This window comes from Pocillopora damicornis, chromosome 13 (genome assembly GCF_964200805.1).
Source record: "Pocillopora damicornis chromosome 13, jaPocDami1.2, whole genome shotgun sequence".
Taxonomy (NCBI): Eukaryota; Metazoa; Cnidaria; class Anthozoa; order Scleractinia; family Pocilloporidae; genus Pocillopora; species Pocillopora damicornis.
In genome coordinates, this window is record NC_142682.1 from 6,791,761 (window position 1) to 6,813,755 (window position 21,995).

Sequence of the window (21,995 nt, forward strand, 5' to 3'; positions counted from 1 at the left end):
TGTCCAAATTAAACAAACTCAAATTTTCGTCTAACTTGCGTTAATTTGTTTTCGTGTATAAAGAAAGGTCGGCAAATGTAACCAGCAGCTGTTCAGCTCGTGTTGCCGGCTGACCGCTGTGCTACGATAATCCTCTAAAAGTGTGAGAAAAAAAGGTGTGAAGTGCCGGGGTAAAATTGATGCGATTGGGTTTCGGGGTTTTGATGTGGTAGAGAGTGTTGAAAATTTCTCAAGTCTCGTGAATGTCTATTGAACTACAAGGTTTTTCCTTCCCTCTTTGACATCTTTTTTGTACTTACACGCGACGCGTGGGATCTGATCATTGAGACAGTCACTTCCTCAGAACTTATAATAGAGTTTCTAAATGTTCAGTGTTGGAAACTATCTATTCCGCATCCATTGTTTACGAAGTCAAGAGAGCAGGGCTGAGGGAAGGGAGGGTTGTAGCTGAGGAAAGGGGAGAATATCTCCCTGTATCACAAATAGAGTTTGACGTAGTAAACCACTGACAAAGCTACTGACTCGGTTGATGTTGTGTGCTCGCCGAGACGCCTCGTCACTACGCGATCGGAACTAAATGGGTGATTCTCCGTCTGCAGTCTATGAACTATCGGTTTTCTTAGGGAATGGACTGACTGACAACCGATTTACAGTGTCTTGGTATGCCCCGAGTGTGGTGTTGATTGGAAATAGGACCCGAACTAAGTGTAATGCATTGTTAACTTGCGAAGAATTTGGGGTGATCACCTTTCATTACGTAATTTATGTAATTAGCAGTATAGATATCTTCAGTTGTCCATGTTGTTTAGGTTAGGTTAAGCAGCGATTAAAGTCTTTTCATGTTCTTTTTAAGCCTTGTTCGTTGCTTTATGCTTAGATCAAAGCGAACTTGACTATTGCAATCCACCGCTGAGTAAAAATTCCGCCATGTCACGCCAGCAGGTTTTGTTGTACAGCAGTCATCTTCATAAATACCTCACAACGAGGCTATAACATGGCGGATGATCACGATCATTTTATTTTAGTTATTTATTTGTTGAGAAAGTCGATATGAGCGACAGAAACAGAAACAAGTTACCAAATAACTTACCTCAGTTGCAGAATTTGGTGAAGAGGGATCCTGACTCGTATAAGGAAGAGGTAAGTGTGTGATCGGGCGCGTGTATATGGCAGCATTCCGAGCTCTCCGGAACATACACGTGTTCTGTATTCATCGTCATCATCATCATCAGGTCGAGCTTGCTCGGTATTCCATGACACGCTCCCTCCACCTTTCTCTGTTTTCCATTGCAATTGGTAGTTCTTCAAGTCTGCATCCTGAGTCATCCATCAATTGGTCAATGTAGGTCTTTTTTGGGCGTCCTCTCGGCTGATGTCCATGTTGGTGGTGTTGGCTTCTAGAGTAATACATCCCCTGCTAGTTCCTCTTTACTGCGCCAACAATGCCCTGGGAATCTCATCCTTTGTTGCTGTAGCGATTTACTGATTGGCGGGATGTGGCCGTAGAGCTCTTAGTTTGTGGTCCTTACACGATCTGTTTAAGGTTTGATTTCCATATCTTGTCCAGTTCATCTAGAGCATCCCACGCCTTTCCTAGTCTGATGTTAACATCATGTTTGGTAGAGGCGATGTAGCTTCTTAGGTATTTAAAATCTTCCACTTGCTTTATCTTCTCACCATTGAGACTCTTCATCTCTTCTGACGCATCTTGATTGAAGCAGAAGAACTCTGTTTTATCTGCATTGAGGTAGAGCCCTATCTCCTTTGCTGTTCTTAGAACCAGGATTTGAAATGGATGTTGAATAATTCATTTTTTCTCGAGTATCTAAATCTTTCATGGGTATTTGAACCAGCGAGTGATTTTCCAAGTGGTCACAGAATATGAGATCCTGGTAATTTGGTTGGGTGATCTTGGAACACTGTGTCTATCAAGGTTTTCTTTGGTTATATTTCATTCATTTTAATTTCATGACCAAGAGAGAATTTCTCCTTACTATACCTATCCAATATCATTCATGGACAAGTGATGAGGATAAAGAAAAATATCAATATATCAAGTATCAAGTCAAATATCAAAATATCAAGTACATTTGACTGACAACAACCTTTCACTTGACTCTGATGATGACTTCCGCTCAGGTTGTCGAAATTTTAGTCACCATTACCGACAACAGTCCTTCTCAGGACTACACTCACCCGGACGATCAAACTACACTATTAGGGGATTGTTAGTTGTTAAAATACCAAATTCTCTATACTAACAGCATAGGAATTGTATGATAGACAGCTGGAAGAATTTGTAAAGAGATCTTGGCAATGAAAGGGTTAGATATATGACCTGCAGATGCATCTATCCTCATACAAAGTTTCGGATCAGATACAAAACATTTAATACCCTCATTGGAAAGGCTGTGTTAAGGTGTTGTCAAGCTTGCTCCTTTGAAATATTTCACTTTGATCCTTGATGTCCATGCAATTTGTACATGCATGCACGTTTGGGAAAGATCTCTTCATAACCCTATACTGATCTAATTGTTTTGGTCATTGTTTTCTCTATCTAAGAACTGTATGTATAATGAGGTATGGAGCTGTGTGCAAATCTTACCAGTGTATGTAATATAATGGTGGAATTATCTGGATTGTGAATTAAAGTAACGTTTGTTCTCATTTTACTGTTTTTCTCATAGTTTGGTCAGCAGTTCCGGCACTATGAATCAAATCTTCAGATCTTTAAGCTTGATCCATCCAGTGCTAACAAAACCTTAGCTGATTTGGTTATGTTTCTCAGCCAGGTAAAGTTTATGCATAATGAATGCAGGCAAGTATATTTGTTGTGGGAGATATGGTAATCCAACAGTTAGTTTGCAGGACTCAGTTTAAACCCCTTAAGTTTGGTCCTATAATAAACTACTTACTTGCTTGTGTGGGCTGTACTGGGGAATGTGCTAAGTTTTGGAAGTCTTTAAACAGACCGTGCTGGGCTTGGTCTGTACTGCCTCAACCTCAGGCCAACATTCCCCAGTACAGCCCTCGTGCTTTATTTATTTAATAAGAAGCTGATATTTACTTTGTGAAGTATTACTCTTGCATTTAAACATATTTTGTTGTATTTTTAGGTTGCGCACTGCTACACATATGAACTGGAACATTTCCCTCAGGAACTTATTGATGTCTTGCAAAGACATCACAGTGTTATGGATGCTGAGCTCAGAATGGTACAGTAATTTTAATGTTTATTGGCATCAATGTATGATAGACATCATTTATACCTGATAATTTGGGACTGAGTAGCATGGGCTGGTTTTATTTCTAGAAGTATCTCAAAGTTGTTTTGGTGATTTTGATTGGTACCTCTGATGACAAAGAAGGACAACTCACAATCAAAAACTCACCAACATGTCTAGCCAGCCTGTTTTGTAATGTGTGTTTCCATGTATGAAACATTTTTTGCAGACACTTTGTAGAGCTCTTATTCTCCTTCGAAACAAGAACTTACTGTCACCAACAAGGTAGAGGCAATTTGTTTAATACTTTAATTCCATTATATACCCCAAAATTGTATTAATTTTAATAATTCTCCATATCTCATTAAATAAGAAGACAAACCACACAGCCTCAAGTCCAAAATTTCTCCTAGTATCTGTTTGGAGCACTTTACCAGGTAGCTACAAGAGGGATCAGCATGGTGATTGGGGAGGTCTGCTAGTATTTATTTCAATTTTTGTGCAGTAGTCTTTTCATTAGTGCTTCCTGTTCCTACACTAAGTTCTAGAATTGTTCACAAATACAGTTTACATATAGAACCACTCAATTTTAGATGATGGTCCCTTGAAATTTGAGCTTCCAAACTTTATTCTTGTTTCTCTGGACTTCTGAGAATAAATGCTTGAGTTCTAAGGAACGGAAATCTCACATTTGAGTTGTACTGTATGCATGATCATAGTAGAAACCACACTGACTGTTCCTATACATGCCCTCTGTTGAAATTATTTTGACCATTTCAATTGACTACATTTTGATGTAGAGGAATTTATTCAACTGTGTAAACTAACTGGCATTGGAATTGAGGCTGCACTCTAACCCTCAACACCATAAGATTAGTGTGCATATTCTCCATACTGCTCTCAATACATTTCCTAAGGTGCTAACATGGAGAATTTGTTTAATATCAAGAGCCTCTTTAGTTGCTGAGCATTTCTTTTATTCTTGTGATGTTAGTGTGTGATTTTGGGGTGATGTTGTAAGGAGAAGTAGTAATATTATCGTCACTCTTGGGGGAAAGGGTCAAGTGAGCTAATCATAGATATTTTTTTCCTATTCCTCAGTCTCCTAGAGCTCTTTTTTGCATTGTTCAGATGTAAAGATAAATTACTGAGGCAGGTGTTGTACAGTCATATTGTCTCAGACATCAAGAATATAAATGCCAAACACAAGAATAATAAAGTTAATAATGTAAGTAATAAATTGCTGTACATTAGTTAATGTATGAAATGTAGGTGAAACTTAGAATCATGGTCTTTTTTGGAACTGCAAAAATCAATAATGATGATAATCATAGTAACAATAATTATTACCAGTAACAGATCCATGATTATTATCCTTTTGTCATGGTATTGGGCAGATTCATGAAATAACCTTTAGAACATTTTGACTTTGCACTGAATGGCATTTAGTCTGACTTACTACCAGTAATGACTGGTAGACTGACTAGCTAATGGACTGACTGACTGACTGACATACTGACTGACTGACTGAATAACTGACATACTGACTGAATGACTGACTGACATACTGACTGACTGACTGACATACTGACTGACTGACTGACATACTGACTGAATGACTGACTGACTGAATAACTGACATACTGACTGAATGACTGACTGACATACTGACTGACATACTGACTGACTGACTGACTGACATACTGACTGACTGAATAACTGACATACTGACTGAATGACCGACTGACTGACTGATTGGCTGACTGATTGATGAACCGACGGATGGACTGACTGACGTACTGAATGACCGACTGATGGACTGAATGACAGACTGACTGATTGGCTGACTGACTGACTGACTGACAGATTAACTGACAGACTGACTGACTGACTGACTGACCAATGGACTGACTGACCAATGGACTGACTGACTGATGGACTGACTGACTGATGGACTGACGGACTGGCTGACAGACTGATTGGCTGACTGACTGACTGACTAGCTCACTAACTGACTGGGTGACAGACTGACTGACCAACTGACTATCCAATAAGTAAAGGGGGTGGGAGAGTATAACTGGGTAATTAAGAATTATCAACTCAGTTGAAAATGTGAAGTGGCCACTGTAAAGAGTTTGAAAACTGACATTTTTAGCGTTATCCCTTTGTGAGAGTAAATGACGAAGGTTTAATGCTCAAAATGTCACCTTTAAAACTCTTTACAGTGGCCAATTTATGTTATCAACTCAGTTGTTAATACTTATTTATCCTGACTATCCAAAGGATTGGTTAGATATACTGAGTGAGTAACTACCCAACTGACTGACTGCTCACTTACATTTGTATTGACTGACTGACTAACTGAGTAAAGGATTGACAAAATGACTGACAGTTTGATGTGCTGATTGAATAATTGACTCTTTGACTGAATGACCACCTGACTGACTCAGATAGGCTTGGTTATTGATTCTTTGGCTATTATAGGTAAAGTCTATGAGATAAGTGGCCCATCCAGCTGGGGCTTAACCCAGTTTCTATAGCATGAAGTGACTAGGACTGTTACCACTCTCCCCTGGATGGGATGTTACTCCATCACATGGTTACCCCCTAGTTTTTCATCAGGCTTCCCTTTCAGTTTGTCAGTGCCCATTTCCAGGAATTGAACCCAGATCTCTTGACACAGAGTCCAAGGCCCAAAGCCTCTTCCACTTGTGACTTGTGGGCTGACTGATTTCACCAAGTAATTGATTGGAACGGACTTGTTAATTAATTTATTCATTGACAAACTGATTGACCTAACAACTGATCAATTCATTAATGGTTTGATTTATTGATTAATCAGTCATATGTAATGGCTTTCACCTTTCATTTTACTTCAGACTCTACAAAACTTCATGTACACAATGCTGCGAGACAGTAATGTTTTAGCTGCAAAGAAATCGTTGGATGTGATGGTAGAACTTTACAGAAAGAATGTTTGGAATGATGCAAAAACAGTCAATGTCATTACAACAGCTTGCTTTTCAACTGTTACAAAGGTAGTTACTTTATATGAATCAAATAAAAGGTTTTAGAAGTGTTTAGTATTGAAAAAGCACCAATTTTAAGCTTTAAGCACTCAGCTCTTTGACCCCCTAGGAGAGACTTGCATCTAATTTCTCGTCACAATATCACCCTTGAATTAAGCATTCTGATCACAATAATGAAAGAAATGATCACCAAATAAAGAAGCTGTTGATTGTTAAACAAATTCTCCTTGTCAGCACCTTACAAAATTTATAGGGAATAGTAGGAAGAACATGTACTCTGATGCTATGGTGTAAAGAGTGAATAGTATTTCTCAAACGGTGGTTTACACTGATATTCCTCAAAGGAGATGCTGAAGAATAGTTTTTGGAGAAGAGTATTGTTCTAATTCCAGAATAAAGAAAAGGTACAGCAATGCAACTGTGGATTACTTGTGACACTCAATTGGAATTCCCTCTGTATATCTCACCTGGTGCAAATTCTTGTGCCGGTAAATTAGTCAGATTTGTGATTTATTTTTTTATTTTGGTGCCTTTAGATTGTGGTTGCAGCTCTGACATTTTTTCTCGGCAAAGATGAAGAAAATAAAGAGAAGGATGACAGTGACAGTGACCAAGAGGTAACAGTACTTTCTATTAACCCTGTAAGTCCCCAGATCTGATTGTTAATTCTCCCCTCCAGCTGCAACACATCTTCTTGTAAATTAGTTGCGAGAATTTGGTGTTGGATCAAGATAACAACTTCCACCTGATTAGTTTGAGTATTCTTACTACCTGTGTGCAGGTTAATGTATGGATATTATAGGGAGAAGTTACATGCTAATCACTTCTGGGAGTTGAAGGGTTAACGTACCAGTCTTTACTCATCACCTGGAGGGAGGGAAGGGGGGTGTGCTCTGTTATATTCTTATGACACCCTCTCCCCATTGGCAGTTAATTTGCAGTCAGTTTTCTTTAGTCCCCTCCCCTTTATTCTCTGTTGGTGACGACTGATTTTCCCCTCCGTTTCTCTTGATGACCATGTGATGCCCTCCCCCCTAAAAAAAAAGCAAAATTTAAAAAATTCCTCGCTCTTCCAGGCGATAAAGAAATTCTAGTCGCCAAGGTACATGTACTAGATTCCCATTGCCAGTCTTGGAATTGTAACGATAATTTACATAAACTGTAGAAATTCATTTTGATAAAATTTCACCAGTTGGACCAGTCTGCTGTTCGAAGGATGCTCCATGCTGGTGGGGTGAACAAGAAAACGTTAAAAAAGAAACACAAAATTGAAAAAGCGATGGCAACGATAAAGGTAGTGACCTACATTTCTGTTAATCATTAAACATATTTACGCAATCTTACAAAACTTAACCGCTTACAATTTTTTTTGCTTTTAAAATTACTATTGACTGCAAACGGAGAGCCTTTGTTCCTACCGGCACCTCTGCTGGGAAGGATCGAAAACTGGACCCGAATAAGCGGCGGAGATCGAGCTCAGCCATGTACAGTCAAGGATGTTAGTTTATTTCAGAATAACGTTACTCTAAAATCTGTTTTTCAGAAACAAAAGAAGAAACACAAAAATCCATCAGCGGTAAACTTTTCAGCTCTTCATCTCATTAATGACCCCCAGGGTAAGACATACAACCACGCAAATGAAAATGTATTTAACAATGTTAACACTTTTCGCAAAGCTACTGCAAATCTTTTACCCTCAGTGTAAAGTGATCAGTTAGGAAATATAACTGAGCCAGGGTTCAATAAATTTTCCAGTGGCTGCCGATAGCGCGGTAGGCGACAGTGCCCGAAAAGGGACTGCAAGGCGAAACCCAAACACGAGACCCTGCTAGCGAGCTAAACAGAAGGCGGAGAGAAGTCTTACAGGCGGCAGTAGACGGCCGTGAACCGGCTGTTAACCCTTTAACCCCTAAGAGTGACTAGTATCGAATTTCTCCTTACAATTTCACCCCCAAATCACACATGAAGGTCACCAGAACAAAGGAAATAATCACCAACGAAAGAAGTTCTCGATTGTTAAACAAATTCTCCTTGTCAGCAGCTTAGGAAATGTATTGAGAACAGAGTGGAGAATATGCATACTGATGTTAGGGTGTAAAGGGTTAATGATCTTGACATCTGTTTTGGCTTGATTTAACCACCAGAAGTTAAAAAAATAAATAAATGAAAAATAAATAAACGAAATGAAATAATAATGGAAAGGGTGTTTGGCCATCCTTGTGGATAAAGGTCTCTTCCGGATTTGCCATTGAATTGCTAAATGGAATTTGTGTCAAACAAAGCTTGATGAACATGTTATATAACCCACAGGTTTCAGCGAAAGGCTGTTTAAGCAGCTTGAATCATCAACGGAAAGATTTGAAGTGAAACTGATGATGATGGACTTGATATCGAGACTTGTTGGGATTCACCAGGTGAGTCGGACATGTTGTCTACAGGACTTAAACCAAACTGAACAATTTACACCATAAAGCATTTGAGTGTCAAAAGCGATTTGGATCGCAAAAGCAAAATGGATCGCAGTAGTTTTGCTTTTTATCGCTCTGTGATTGGTCTGGAAAATCCGTGGAGCTCTCTCAACCAATCAGATGGATTGTTTTTTCTTTCATCGCCCTCTGATTGTTCTAGAAAATTCGCGTCAACTTCTCAACCAATCTGACGCAAAACTAGTACTACCGCGCCTGTTGCTTTGAGTTCTTGGCTCCTGTGATAGCTTCCTCCGCTGTCGTTCGTCTTTGTGATTACCTTGGATTTGGTTGCCCAGACACTAAATCGAACCCCTTACGAAATGTTTGACCTTTTACTCTTAAGATTAAAAAAAAAAAATCCCTTTTCTTTAACGTATATCGTACTTTGCTTACATTTTTATCCAGCAGAATTTGGTGTAATATTAAAGAGTATCCCATAGTTAATATTTTTCTTTTCTGTCATCGCGTTTTTGGTTAATTAATTGTCATTTACACTCTTGTTTTCTGTCAGCTTTTTCTGTTCAATTTTTATCCTTTCGTCCAACGATATTTGCAGCCACATCAGCGAGGTAACTTGTGAAAACTTTGTTATTGTCTTCGATTAATATTTAGGGATTTTATCTTTGAATTTAAATAGAGCTCAAAATAAGAAAAAAATGTCCTCTTTTCGGTTTTTGTCGCATAAAGCGACTAAAAGTATTGCAACTCCCCTTTTCCGTACCACGGAATAGTCAGGTCTTGAAGACCTCGGTGCTACACACGTCCCTGAAATGTTCCCCTCCCGCCTCACCTGTTTGCTGTTGCAGTTCCGCCATCTTCATGTTAACTGTGCGCTGATCAAATGGCCAACCACCCAGAACAAGATTTTGTGTCCTCTCGTCCTAATGAGTCCCTTTGGATATGCCTTTAGTGTCCAATTCCCCCCATGACTAATTGATCTGCCTTATAAGTTGTATTCAGTATTCTTTAAATTATGCTGTCATTTTGTTTTCATGATATGTAGGTCTACATAAATACTCGTTTATTTTGTAATTCAACAGAAGTGACCAAACTACTGACTTACTTTGCTCAGGCTTGTCATGATTTGGTTCCTCCTGAGGTTTGTTGTCACGAGCATTTAAACTTAGAGTTAGGTACCTTTACGAGAAAATAACGGTAAATAGAGGACGGCCTCTGTTGCATGTCTTTAGATATGCCGATTCTGATGATTTTTGTTTTATTTAATAGTATCTAGAACGGAAGTTCGTTTTCCGGGATGTTTGCATCATGGCTAAAATCTATCCGATGACCCCCACGATTACTTAGAGCAATCTAATAGCGGAAAACTTGGAGACTGGTTTTGTCGATGAAAAAGAATAATTATTCGTCAAAAATGGACAATTAGAGAATGCCTTAGCGCAAATGTTTGGGAGACAACCTTCCTTTTCCGTTTGAAACTAAAATAACTTTGGTCGAATTCACACATCCCAGCCAACACATTGATGGTTCCTCTCGGTTCCCAGCGTTTTCTCTCGGTAACTGAGGTCAACGGAAAAACGTTTCATAAATTGATGTTTGTCGTTATCGATAGATAATTTAATCCCATGTTTGTATCTTCATGGACTAATTTGGTTGGGAGGATGGCTTGCAATTCCAGACTGACCAAAATCTATCGATTAGTTTCAACCTTGATAAATTTAAATTACGTATGAAATTATATCGATTATTTGTGTTGCTACACCTCTAGGTGTGGATTATTTTTAAGATTAATGTTTAATTACTTATCTATTTCATTATTCACATTCATGTTCGTCTTATAAGTAATTAATTACTTTTCTCTCATTCATGTATGCCCTTCTAAAGATTTATTTTCGAGATATTTATTTTCTATAATTACGTGTTTGTTTGTCCGTTTTCTTTTTTCAGGTTATCGAGTCAGGTTTAAAAGCGATTGTAAATAATTTTGTGACTGAAAGGAACTCTAACGAAGTAATGGCCGTTGGGTGAGTTTCTGTCGTGTGTCGCTGTGGTGACGATTTAGTTATTTTTTTATTGCAGGTTTTTGTTGATTGTTATGGGATTGTTTTCTCAAAGCAGTTGCGCTATCTAGGTTTGTTAAGAAGACATTTCATTGACAGACACGCGAAGTTTTCAAATGAACGACATACTTCCACACTAAAGAACTCACAAACTTCCTCTGACTGCTAATAACACGATGCACTCTTCCATCTAGTTTGAACGCTGTCCGCGAAGTTTGTGCAAGATGTCCCTTAGTAATGACAGATGAGTTACTTCAAGATTTAGCGCAGTACAAGACATCTAAAGACAAAAGTAAGTTGTCCTACAAAACACGTTCCCTCTGCCCCTCTCTCTCTCTCCTGTCAGGGAAATCTCAAATGTTCCTTTGGCGATTTGAAACCAGATATCATTCAAATCATGGAGGACTGAGAGGGTTGGAGGTTTTTTTTTTGGGGGGGGGGGGGGAAATCACAGTCAGGGGAACAGAGGGGGAATCAGTCGTCGCCAACAGAGTATTCAGGTAAATTTTTACTGTGACACGACCAAAATCCTCCGACCCCTCCCCCCCTCCAGGCGATAGATAGATTATCGTTCCAGTGATTCCTTGCGAACTGCTCTATTTTGTTTTTCATTATAAAATTGTGATAATGATTTGGATTTGTTATTCACAGGTGTTATGATGGCAGCGCGATCGCTTATTCAGCTCTTTCGGTCCGTGAATCCAACTCTTCTTCACAAGAAAGACAGGGTAAGTAAAGAATTCTGTGCTTAACTTTTCAACTCCTACGAGTGACTGAAGTATAATTTCTTCTTACAATATCACTAATGAATCAAACACGAAAGTCATGAGAAATAAAGAAATAATAATCGACTTAAGAAGCTCTTGATGGTTAACAAACGCTCCATGTCAGCACCATGCTGACGCGTTTTCCCAGCGCGGGAAAACGCGTCGACCAAGTCGTGATTGGTTTTAGTTTTTCGTCCAATTGGTTGGGAGAGTGGCACGAGTTTTCTGGACCAATCACAGAGCCAAATGAAACAAAACCAATGCAATGCCGGATTAATTCGACACTATTGAAAAGAGCTCTATCCAGCGGTGTATATCTGGAAAATTTGCTCATCTGTTTTTTTTTTCGTGCTAAATAAGGGCAAACCAACCGAGGCAAGTAAAGAGATGACAGTGAAGCAGTATGGGGAGCTAAAAACAACAGACTTCGTTCCAGGGACAGAGGTAAATTGTTCGCGTAGATGAGATTACAGAATTTCGAAACCTGTGCACCATCCGTGGGATTTTGGTTTAATGTTACTGCGAAACCCTGTTGTCCTCTAACAGTGATCCTTGAGATACATTATAATTCAAAGACTTGGTATTTATTGTGATTATATGACTACTCTGTAAGAGACAGAGTGATGTTTTGTCATCGACGGGGACTTGACTCGGTAGATGTTCACCTCACCCCACGAGCTTCACAATTGGATAGCTTGAACGCAGCCACTCCTCCCACAATCTTCTAATGCCTGCTAAATTTTGTTCTTCTTCACCTCGTTTTGGGTTAAACTGACCTTCTCCCCAAATTCCCCCCTCCAATAGGCCAAGAAGCTAAGATTTAACTTATTATCGAGGATTGCCCCCCAACCCTCCCCACCTCCCGTTATTTTCTTTGAGGGGAGGACACTGCACTGTTTTGTCACTCGATTGTCAGTCTGATCTCGCGACGTGAGTTGATGAATGATGTACGTAACAATTCAATACTTTAATTGCAACAGGTACTTGATGATGATCAGGATGAAGAGAAGCAAAACAATAACGAAAACCATGGTAAATTTGATTTCATTAGAGATCCAGCGTCACATCACTTGTTGTTCATTCTTCTTTTCAACAAAATTATTAGTGATGGAAAGGGGGAAGTCGTGGGAATGATAACCTCAGTTTCACTCCTAGAAATGTACTATTAAAACCAAAACAATAAGAAAAAAAATTTATAAGGAAAAAAAAAAAGTAAAAAGGCTTTTTCGGTCTATGTATGGCATAGCTTATGTGATAGCCTTGGGTTCCCACAAACAGAGATGCAGAGGTCTAGATATATCTAACGCTGTAAGTGCTTTTACTAGCTAAAAGTAAATGTATACACTATAAAACTACAACGGCGAGAGTTTTTTCCCCTAGACGGGTGGGAGAGTGACGAAGATGATGACGACGATGGTGAATGGGTGGATATTTATCATTCATCGGACGAAGAGGAAGAGGTGCAGTTTGTCTATTTTAGATTTGTTGGTTTGAATGTTTGCTTTTAGTTGACCTGCACTTTTATGTTGTTACTTTTCATAAAAGTTCAAAGCGAAACTAATTTTGGAGTACTAGAATAACTTACTGGAGATGCATTCCTGTTTTAAAGAGTTTTATACACTGCGCTTGGTTAGTTTATGTTGTAGTGCACCGGACTGCCGTGCGGCAGGTCGAGGGTTTAAGTACCAGACCGGACCAACACTCAGGGTCTTAAAATAACTGAGGAAAATTTGCTATTTTTGCTATAACATCCGCAAATGGTTGGACATTTTAGTCCCTTCGGGTAAGGACGAAAAACTGCAGGTCACGTCTCTTACATCTTCTCTGTACTGGTTAGTAGGGGACGTTAAAGAACCCTCACACTTCTCGCAAAGAGTAGGGAACTTAGCCTACGGTGTTGTGATCTGGTCTTGTTATTGTTTATACAGGTCCCCATGGTAACCAGCTTTAAAAGCTGAACGGGGCCAGCCTGTCTCAATATCGCAAATAAATAAATTCACTCAGATGGTAGTGTATTGTACCTACAGTAAAGAAAAACAAGAAACTAAATTGATGCAACAGGATTAGCATTAGTGACGTCCAAATAGTGGTCATTAATTCTTTCTAACTGATACAAGATATGATGTTGAATAAGTTTGTTCATGTTCAAGCGCTTTACGGTTGAATGTCGTAAAATCAAAACATAAGTAATCACAACGACCAATCAAAAGAAAGGAAAATACCTTTAAGAACCAATGAGAATCAAAGTAGCCACAAGCAAATTGCCTAAAGCGCGGGAAAACGCGGGCGACCAAGACGAAATCGATCTTAGTTTTGCGTCTGATTGGTTGAGAGAGTGGCGCAAGTTTTCTGGACCAATCACAAAGCAGCGTAAAGCAAAACCACTGCAATCACGGATTACAGTACCATAAACACTCAATTGGAAATAGCCCTGTCAGGGTCAAAATTTCACTCGTAGAAACATGTTAAGGTAATGATCTTTGATGCCCAGTTGGCACCCTGTAACTAAAAGATGTTTTGTCTTTAATCAATTTGAACAGAATGAGCTGCAGGATGAGGAAGGGGAAGAAAGCAACGAAGAGAATGAAGGAGAAGATGAAAGCGAAGACTTGAAAACCAAGGCAGCAAGAATAAGCCAGTCAAGAGTAAGAAACTTTGTTCGCTTCTTGCGTTTTTCAGTTATTTCTCCTCAATTTTCCTTTTTTTTTTTTTTCAAAGCGCTGTTGCGGAGTATAACTGTATTATGAGTTAACACCGCTTCAAAGGCTAGTAAACATTACCAGAAGATAAGATGAAAATGTTTGCTGACATCGTCCTTAAATCAGCCAAGACTTCATTTGCATTTCGAAATGACGACTCGAGCCTGTGACGCTCATGATTCAGTCAATATTATTAATGTAAATATCATCAGTTTTTTGCTGCTTTAATAGACTTGTTCAGTTATTCATGATAACTCCACAGGCCTCCACAGCCAAAGAGGTGCCCGATAGTCATTAGCAGAGACTTTGTCCTGATATAGAGCCTCTTATATCAAATAAAGGGTTTATTTGTTTGTTTTCTCGTGTTTATTTGTGGCTTTCTTTCACCAAGCATATCTATTGTTTACCCTTTTTCTGTAGTTTCTCACAGATGACGACTTCAAGAAAATCAAGATGCGTGAAATCGCACTTCAGATTGACCCCAAAGCGGGTAAGAAGCGAAAGAGGACTTCAGACACCACTGAGCCAGCTGAAAGGTTAGTATTTCTCTGTGAATAATAAAATATCTATGAGCTGTGGAGACGACAGTTTAATGTATATTGGGGTGGTAACAAAAAACATCTGGCACACTCATTTTTGTGGCTACTACCTCTTATAGGAGGCAAAGTTACATGTTTCGTCGAGATGAGTGAGTGAGTGAGTGTCACAACAGAATTACGATCTAGACCCAATTTTGACCCGATGTTCCCGGTGCTACTTATTGTTTGTTTCAGAGTATCTTAGTAGTTCGGACATTCGCACTCAATACACAGGCTAAATCTGCTGGATACCTGTATTGCTGTGAGTTGGAAGTCTCGAGTTTCCCTTTTCCCTGGTGTTGTTTCTTTTACAGATTTCTATGAACGTTTCAACTATCTTGCAAGACCACGGTTGTTTCCTATGTTTTCCTTGAAAATTTTGCGCGGGAAAAAAGCGCATGCTCGACGTTTGACCGCTGTGCTATGCGCTGGTTTATTTACCAACTCATTTCCTTTCATGTGTAATTCTATTCGCCTGTATTTTAGGTTTGTTGGTTTGACTATTTGGGTACTTTTATATTCTTTAGCTCATTTATTTGTTTATTTTCACCTCTTTTCACAGAAACGAACTTATTTCCGTGGGAGACATCGAAAATATTCACAAGAAGAGGAAACACGATAAAGAATCCAGACTCGAGACCGTGATTGTAAGTAGTCAGGAACTAACGGTAGATCAATACTGTTATTCTCTTCTGTGTTCTCTTTACATTTCCTATGGTACTGACTAAGAGAATTTGTTGGATAATCAGGGGCTTCTTGTAACTGATGATCATTCCCTTTATTCTTGAGACCTCTATATTTCATTCAACGGTAATATTTTAAGGAGAATTAGATGTCAGTCTTTCTTATGGAATGAAGTGTTAAAGAATTAAACGCAATGCCAGTATGATCCGAACTTAAGCCACTTATTCGAGATGTCTGGCCCCGTTTGTTCAAAGGTTGTATAACGCTATCCTTTGGATAAATCACTATCCGGTGGATAGCGCAGTACGGTTTCTTAATAGTTATCCTCTGGATAGCGATTTATCTGTTGGATAGCGTTATCCACTCTTTATTCGACTCAAATGACGCTGAAGGCGTATTTAAGTGAAAATTCATCTTGTTCGACCTTTAGATGTGGTGTGACAAATTTAGCTCTACAGGTAAATTGCAAGTTAAGAAAAAGGCCTTCGAAAAGCTATAGGTCAATATTAGAAAAACTTAACCGTTGTCCAGGGAAAAAATGGTTCGATTCTCGTCAAGAGCCACAATTTTGTCAAGTTTCGATGTCGTCTAGGACCAATCATAATTATTGCTAAAGGGTAAGGGATTATGTGATTCGTTACCAACGAATGTGTCTTCATATAGACTGTAGATGAGGCAACTTTAAACCACCGGCTTTTAACGTTTTCGTAGCCATTCCATACAGAATCATACATCATTTTACTGCATTGTTTTAAAGTATCTTCGTAAAAAATTTTTTATTGAATCCTTCTCACTAATTGAGTTGAAGGTCCATACTGTAAATTAGGGACCGTGTCTTTTCTTTTCCACTCGGACTTATGGCCTAAGCACCAAGCGCGCGGGTCACAAATGTGAGCGGCAAAAACTGAATCGGTTCCGTGACTTACAGTACGACCCAAGAAAACGAGGTTTGTAACTGAAGATATTGATCATATCTGAGGGTTAAAATAGAAGGGGAAGATTCCAATTCAACCAATTTTTGAATATAGCAGGCCGCACAGTGAAATACGTGTCGTTAAATTGACCAATTATAGCTTACGTACCAACTGAGAAGTAAAATATGCAAGTTTTGGAATGACAAACGTTTTGAATACCTGAACTTTGGCAATGATCGTTAGATGCGCTTATTTCCAAAGAAACAAGAACCCCGAAATCACTCAAGTTGACTTAAAGAACACCAACTGATAAAGGTCAAACATGACGTAAATGGCGATCAGAAAACGGTCGAGGGAATTTTTTCACCGTCTGCTTTCAGCCGTCAGTGCACACGGACTAAAATATCTGCATTAGTTGTCGACTACTAGGGGTTTGAATCAGGGTTTGTTTAATGATAAAGGAAAAGTAAGCTCCCTAGGGGTTATTTTTGGCGTTTGTCGTTGTCTCTAACAAGATGTTTAAATTCACTGATCTCTATTTCCGTTTCGAATTTCACTTGTGGTCTCAGTCGGCGACTTGCTCGTTTTTGTAATTGTCGTTTGTAGATTTGTTGTTTCAAACAGGATGATGTGTTAAATATTAACGCTTTTTTTTTTTTTTGTTATTCTCTAAACGTGCAGCATGAAGGCTTTTATTCTTCACAGCGGCACAGTTTGCGCAGGAAATTGCAGACATTGCTTCACGGTAGTACGTGTGCTATCTCTGTCCATCTTTGCACAATACTCTTTGGAAGTCACGATTTGTTTTTAATTAAGGAAATCGCAGTGGTTCCTTTTCATAAGCGGAATCTTGAGCGCTGTGCTAAACTGCTGGTAGAAGTTGCTTTCCTGTGTTAAGAGTTCCTTTGCATGCTCCGCCGCTGGTAACCCGATTAAGGCGTGTTCTAATCCTGCCTGATAGTATGGCTTACAACTTCCTTTGTGTCTCTTAACATGAGATGAAGCTCACATGGTGGGCGCGCGCGCGATAACGCGTGTGGAAACGCATGCCGCACTCGTAATACGCGCGCGGAGGTGATTGCATTGTTTGGTGATGTTACGCAGGAGCCCATTACTTGGGCTCCTGTGTTACGTAATTATCTTTGAATATGAGTAACATATCCCTCTGAAATTTTTAGTTAAATTTTGAAAAAGAAAAATTGTTCTCCTCGGGAACTCTTGCTTTCGTTTGCCGTAGCCCCCCATGTTGCAATTAGATTCCATTTAGCTTTTGAAAAGAGTCTTTCTTGTCCAAGTCGTGATTTTCTTGTGATTATCTTGTGCTTATCCGCCGTTTATCGTCAGTTGTGCCCGTTTTTTAGTTTAGAAACTTATTATGTGGAATTTTTATTGCCCGATGAATTCGAATTTTCCACGATTTGCCGCTTGCCGTTGATTTGCGAGTAAGACATTCGCGTAGTAAACAGGAACAGGTTATAAGTACTTAGCGGTAGCAGAAGTATTCTCCTGCTCTGCTAAAACGGAACTCGCGGAGTTGAGTAACCGGGACGTGTTTCAAAAGGTGAAGTGTAGCGTGACTCGTTTCCCGTCATCAATAAATACCCGCGGGCTTGAAATTAGCATTTTATCCGCCACCCTCTCCCGGCACCTAACCTACCCTTATACCAAGAGAAACATGAAGGAAGTAAACAGGAACTATAAGAGGGCACTCTTTTAGAAAAATGGTACACGAAAGGATTAACTTTCGGTCAAAAGTGGAAAATAACTGGGAAAAGGTTGGACCCCTGGGCAAAAACCCCTCTTCCTCCCCCCGTCCTTTGTACACACGAATACCCAGGTTAACATTTTGTAATTTTGTAGCATTCTGTTGCATCAGAGGGAGGGGGGTGTTTCACTGGAGTATAGAACGATCTCTTCAACTCACGCCGAAGAGAGAAATCGTCAAAGTTAAGGGAAACCACAAAATTTAAGCATGTAAGGGGGGGGGGGGGGGGGTGGGAAGAGAGAGATATTAAAGAGATATGGTACTTGAAGAGAGGTAGCTGTGATATTCCTTAGTGGAGGGAAGTTTACGCCGATTGCAAACTACAGACTTTGCGCATTTGGGCTGCTTTTCCCGTAATGCACAGATCGAAGGGTCGCATTTTTAAAGTAAAACACCAGCAGCTTTTGCAAGATTGGGGTCAACATTGTAAGATAGGTGAGGGAAAACGTCAAGCTTAACCCTTTAACTCCCAAGATCTTATTGTTAATTCTCCCCTGTAGCAGCTACACATTTCCTTGTATATTAGTTTTGAGAACTTGGTGCTAGATCAAGATGCCAGCTTCTACCTGATAAGTTTGAATATTCTGATTACCTGTTTGCTAAAGAATGTATGGATATTGTAGGGAGAAGTTTTATTTTTTAATCACTTCTGGGAGTTAAAGAGTTAAACATTTCCTCTTTACACGTGGGGTTATCGCATGAACTTCCTGCACTTACAGCGGGAAATTTCCCAGATTTTATGTACAGCTTCCTTGTGTTGCAAAAAGATCTGCTCATCCCAAGACTTCTTAAAAGAAATTTTTTTAAACCGTTTCTATGATTCCAATGACTTCACTGTCTCATCGTATTCTGATGGCAAATGGAGTGGAACATAAATTGTCGTTGTATCAATGTAGAATCTGTAGCCTCTTCCTGATGCCTGCCTGTTATTCTGTTATTCGATCATATGTAAGGCCTTGGAAGCTCGTCGGTCTAATGTTTGTTTTGGATTAGTTTACCACGAGCATATGTCGATGACACAGTCGGGGTTAACGGCTGATTTGAGTTAAAATTACGCCCTTTGTCACAGCATTTGGTGCTATTTTTACATCATTGGCTTTTAATAGAAAGAAACCTCGTGAATGGTTGTGTGCTTGGGAAGGAGATTAATAAAATGTTTAAATTTAACCATATGGCGGAGATCATGACACAGATTTCAATTGAAGAGCCTGGAAGATGAAGCCAAAATGTTCAAAATACGTCAAACTTGAGTGAGCTTCCTTGAGAGGTCATTTGGATTTCTTAAATGACATCACTACAGGAAGAACAGTTTGAGACCTTTGAAAAACATTTCCCTTTGGGAAGCCGTGTCTTAAGTGTAAAGATATTGATTCAAGGGGGAATTTGGATGACGCACATGCCACCGGTTGGATACACAGCAAACAGGTTCCAACTCTTCCGCATAAAATAAGAGTCTAAAAGAAAGACTTCTGAAAATATTTCGTCTTGTTGTTAATATGAATTTCACTGATTCGTGTAACATGCATAACCGTCGAACAAAGCGGTTGGGGATTAGGTTTTGTTATAGATCCGCACTGCTCTTTGTAAATTACGAAAATAATTACGTCAATCACTTTATTTAGAGACCTGCCAATACCATACGAAACTAGCGTGATCTCGACTCAGACAAGAACTAAATCACTATCGTCTGCTTTTCAATGGAGTCATACATACTTGGATTTGTGGCCACTAACATTGCATGCATGAACAGACAGGAATACTTTGAAAGCTTAGGCGGCGTTGGCACGTTTTTACTGCTGTGTTTGTTTTGCAAATTTTTTCCTTTTCATTTATCGTGATCAAGATATTATACCTCAAGAGCAAATGAAGGTTCCAGTATTTTCACTTTTACGTTCATTGAAGAAAGGGCCGGAAAAATTAGTCGTCATAATCGTGAGCTGTTTGTAAAGTGATGACGATATTTTTGCGTTTATAAGTTCTCAGACATATACAAGTGGTTGATATTGATCAAGTGTGAGACCGGCCGGTCAACAAATTGCGAATAGGGATTTAAAAATTAAAGGAAAAAAATAGAGTCACGAACGGATCTTATGGTTTCCGCATTTCTTCTGATGGAAACTTTACAAAATGGACAGAAGATATCTTCAAATCCTCTTTTTTCCTCGAAAATACTCTGACGTGCATGCACTGAACTTAAAGATTTGTACAGCTTATCTCATTGAAGCGACCTCAGGTTGGTCATTTAGAGAGGTTCAAATGCGTTTTAAGTGAAGCTCTCAGTTTGCGCATTCCTAATCACCAAGTTTGCTTCCTGTCTTAGTCTAGAGTAGATATTGGTTGACACAAACGTTGCTTTCTGACTTTCGAAAGCTACAGGCTCTTTACACAAGATTTAATATTTTTAGAAATTATGATCAGATTCCTCCACAGGGAAGAGGAATAGAGGAATCCTCTTAAAGTTCCCCGTTTCCAACATGTGGAACCGTAGCTCAGTTGATAATAGCGCCCAGTTAGTATCTGGAAGGCACAGGGTTGAATCCCATCGAAGCCTGAATTTCTTTCAAGGGCTTCTTTCCTGCAATCTGCTTAAACTAGACCTCTCCTGCGAGGATTATTGCTTTACTCGCTCCTTACGCTGTTACCAGGTGGCAGTGTTGGAAAGTTTGTGCAAGTTATTTCCCTGATGAACGGATGATGGATCACGTGTCTATCCCAGCAATAGTGGTTTATGAGAATAGCACCCCTTCTGTAACTGACCAAATCTCCGGCTTAGAAAATCTCAATACAGTTAAAATTCACATACTCGTTATTTTTCTTTTTTCAGGCTGGTAGACAAGGTAGAGAAAAATTCGGCTCAAAGAAGGCTTCAAAGAAGCGTCTAAATCAATTTGCTAGCACATCAAACAAGGTCAGTGAGACTGTTTTTCGTTACAAACATTTTGGAGCAATTCAAAGAAAGAGTTTCTCAGAATGTATTAAGAAAAAAAAGACCATTTTATGAAAACCAACTTTTCTGGACATTTGCAGGAGAAAAGGAAACACAAGAATTTCATGATGATGCGTCATAACAAAGATGTTAGAGGGAAAAACAAACGTTCCTTTCGAGATAAGCAGGTTGGTTCTTTTAAGCATTATTTTTTCTTTAACAGACACAACAGATTTTGCCAGTCCTTGTCAGTACAGTAACGCTCCTTAAAAAAAAAAAACTCGAAAAAACTTCGCCAATATAAGAAAAATGCTAAGTGCGTTATACTGATAGTGTTTTTTGTCAAGAATTGTTTTTCAGAGAGGTCCCTAGTCTTACTAGGAGTATTCAGACATTCTTCCGCTTTGGCACTCTCTCGTCTCTCTCCCTGATCAGATGAAGACATGAAAACGAAAAAGTAGTCGTATTTATTTTGAGTAACTTGGTTGTTTCTCTTATCCTTTTCTTGCCTTTTTTCAGTTTGCACTGAGGCAAGCGCTTCTCAAGAACAAGAAAGCGAAATAGTGTTGAATGTCCAGAGTCGAAACTGTCGGGAAGTTTAATCACTGAACGTTGTGACAGCTCAGGTGGTGAAGTTGAACGCGTAGTTCCCCTGGAGAGTATTCTCTAGTGAAGTGGCTAGATCTATGTGAAAAATGCTGTACTTGAGTATTTTCGTCAAGGTTGCGAAGCGAGACAGCATTTTCAATTTGATTGAACTTGGAAATGAGATGAAAACTGAAAGGGCACAAAAGAAATACTAATGCCTTTTTATTGTATCTCAAAATGAATGAATAAATACGGAAGTGGTTCAAGTTAACAGCGTACTGTTGTATATTTGTGTAAAGTTGAAACGTGCTTGGGTAGTTATTGGATAAGCAGCT

The 21,995-nt window shown here is 39.2% G+C and overlaps 1 protein-coding gene across 1 annotated transcript; it reads left to right on the forward strand.

Moving 5' to 3' along the window:
- The first annotated feature begins 967 nt into the window (after nucleotides 1-967).
- LOC113675631 (protein SDA1 homolog) lies at nucleotides 968-21,931 on the forward strand. The gene is made up of 24 exons (XM_027192227.2): nucleotides 968-1,140; nucleotides 2,688-2,792; nucleotides 3,117-3,215; nucleotides 3,454-3,509; nucleotides 4,326-4,452; nucleotides 6,104-6,262; nucleotides 6,790-6,870; nucleotides 7,446-7,547; nucleotides 7,797-7,869; nucleotides 8,564-8,667; nucleotides 9,233-9,290; nucleotides 9,762-9,820; nucleotides 10,627-10,703; nucleotides 10,934-11,031; nucleotides 11,391-11,467; nucleotides 11,867-11,950; nucleotides 12,487-12,538; nucleotides 12,887-12,966; nucleotides 14,047-14,151; nucleotides 14,626-14,741; nucleotides 15,346-15,430; nucleotides 20,971-21,054; nucleotides 21,174-21,260; nucleotides 21,592-21,931. Exons 1-24 carry the CDS (start codon nucleotides 1,051-1,053, stop codon nucleotides 21,634-21,636), a joined length of 2,103 nt encoding a protein of 700 aa, XP_027048028.2. The 5' UTR covers nucleotides 968-1,050; the 3' UTR covers nucleotides 21,637-21,931.
- Nucleotides 21,932-21,995: the final 64 nt, after the last annotated feature.

Excerpts from the sequence above, each read along its gene's own strand:
- LOC113675631 (XM_027192227.2), top strand. The coding sequence starts at position 1,051 with ATGAGCGACAGAAACAGAAACAAGTTACCAAATAACTTACCTCAGTTG. Across the intron at positions 10,704-10,933 it reads AACGAAGTAATGGCCGTTGG|TTTGAACGCTGTCCGCGAAG; the intron begins GTGAGTTTCTGT and ends TCTTCCATCTAG. Across the intron at positions 14,152-14,625 it reads CAAGAATAAGCCAGTCAAGA|TTTCTCACAGATGACGACTT; the intron begins GTAAGAAACTTT and ends CTTTTTCTGTAG.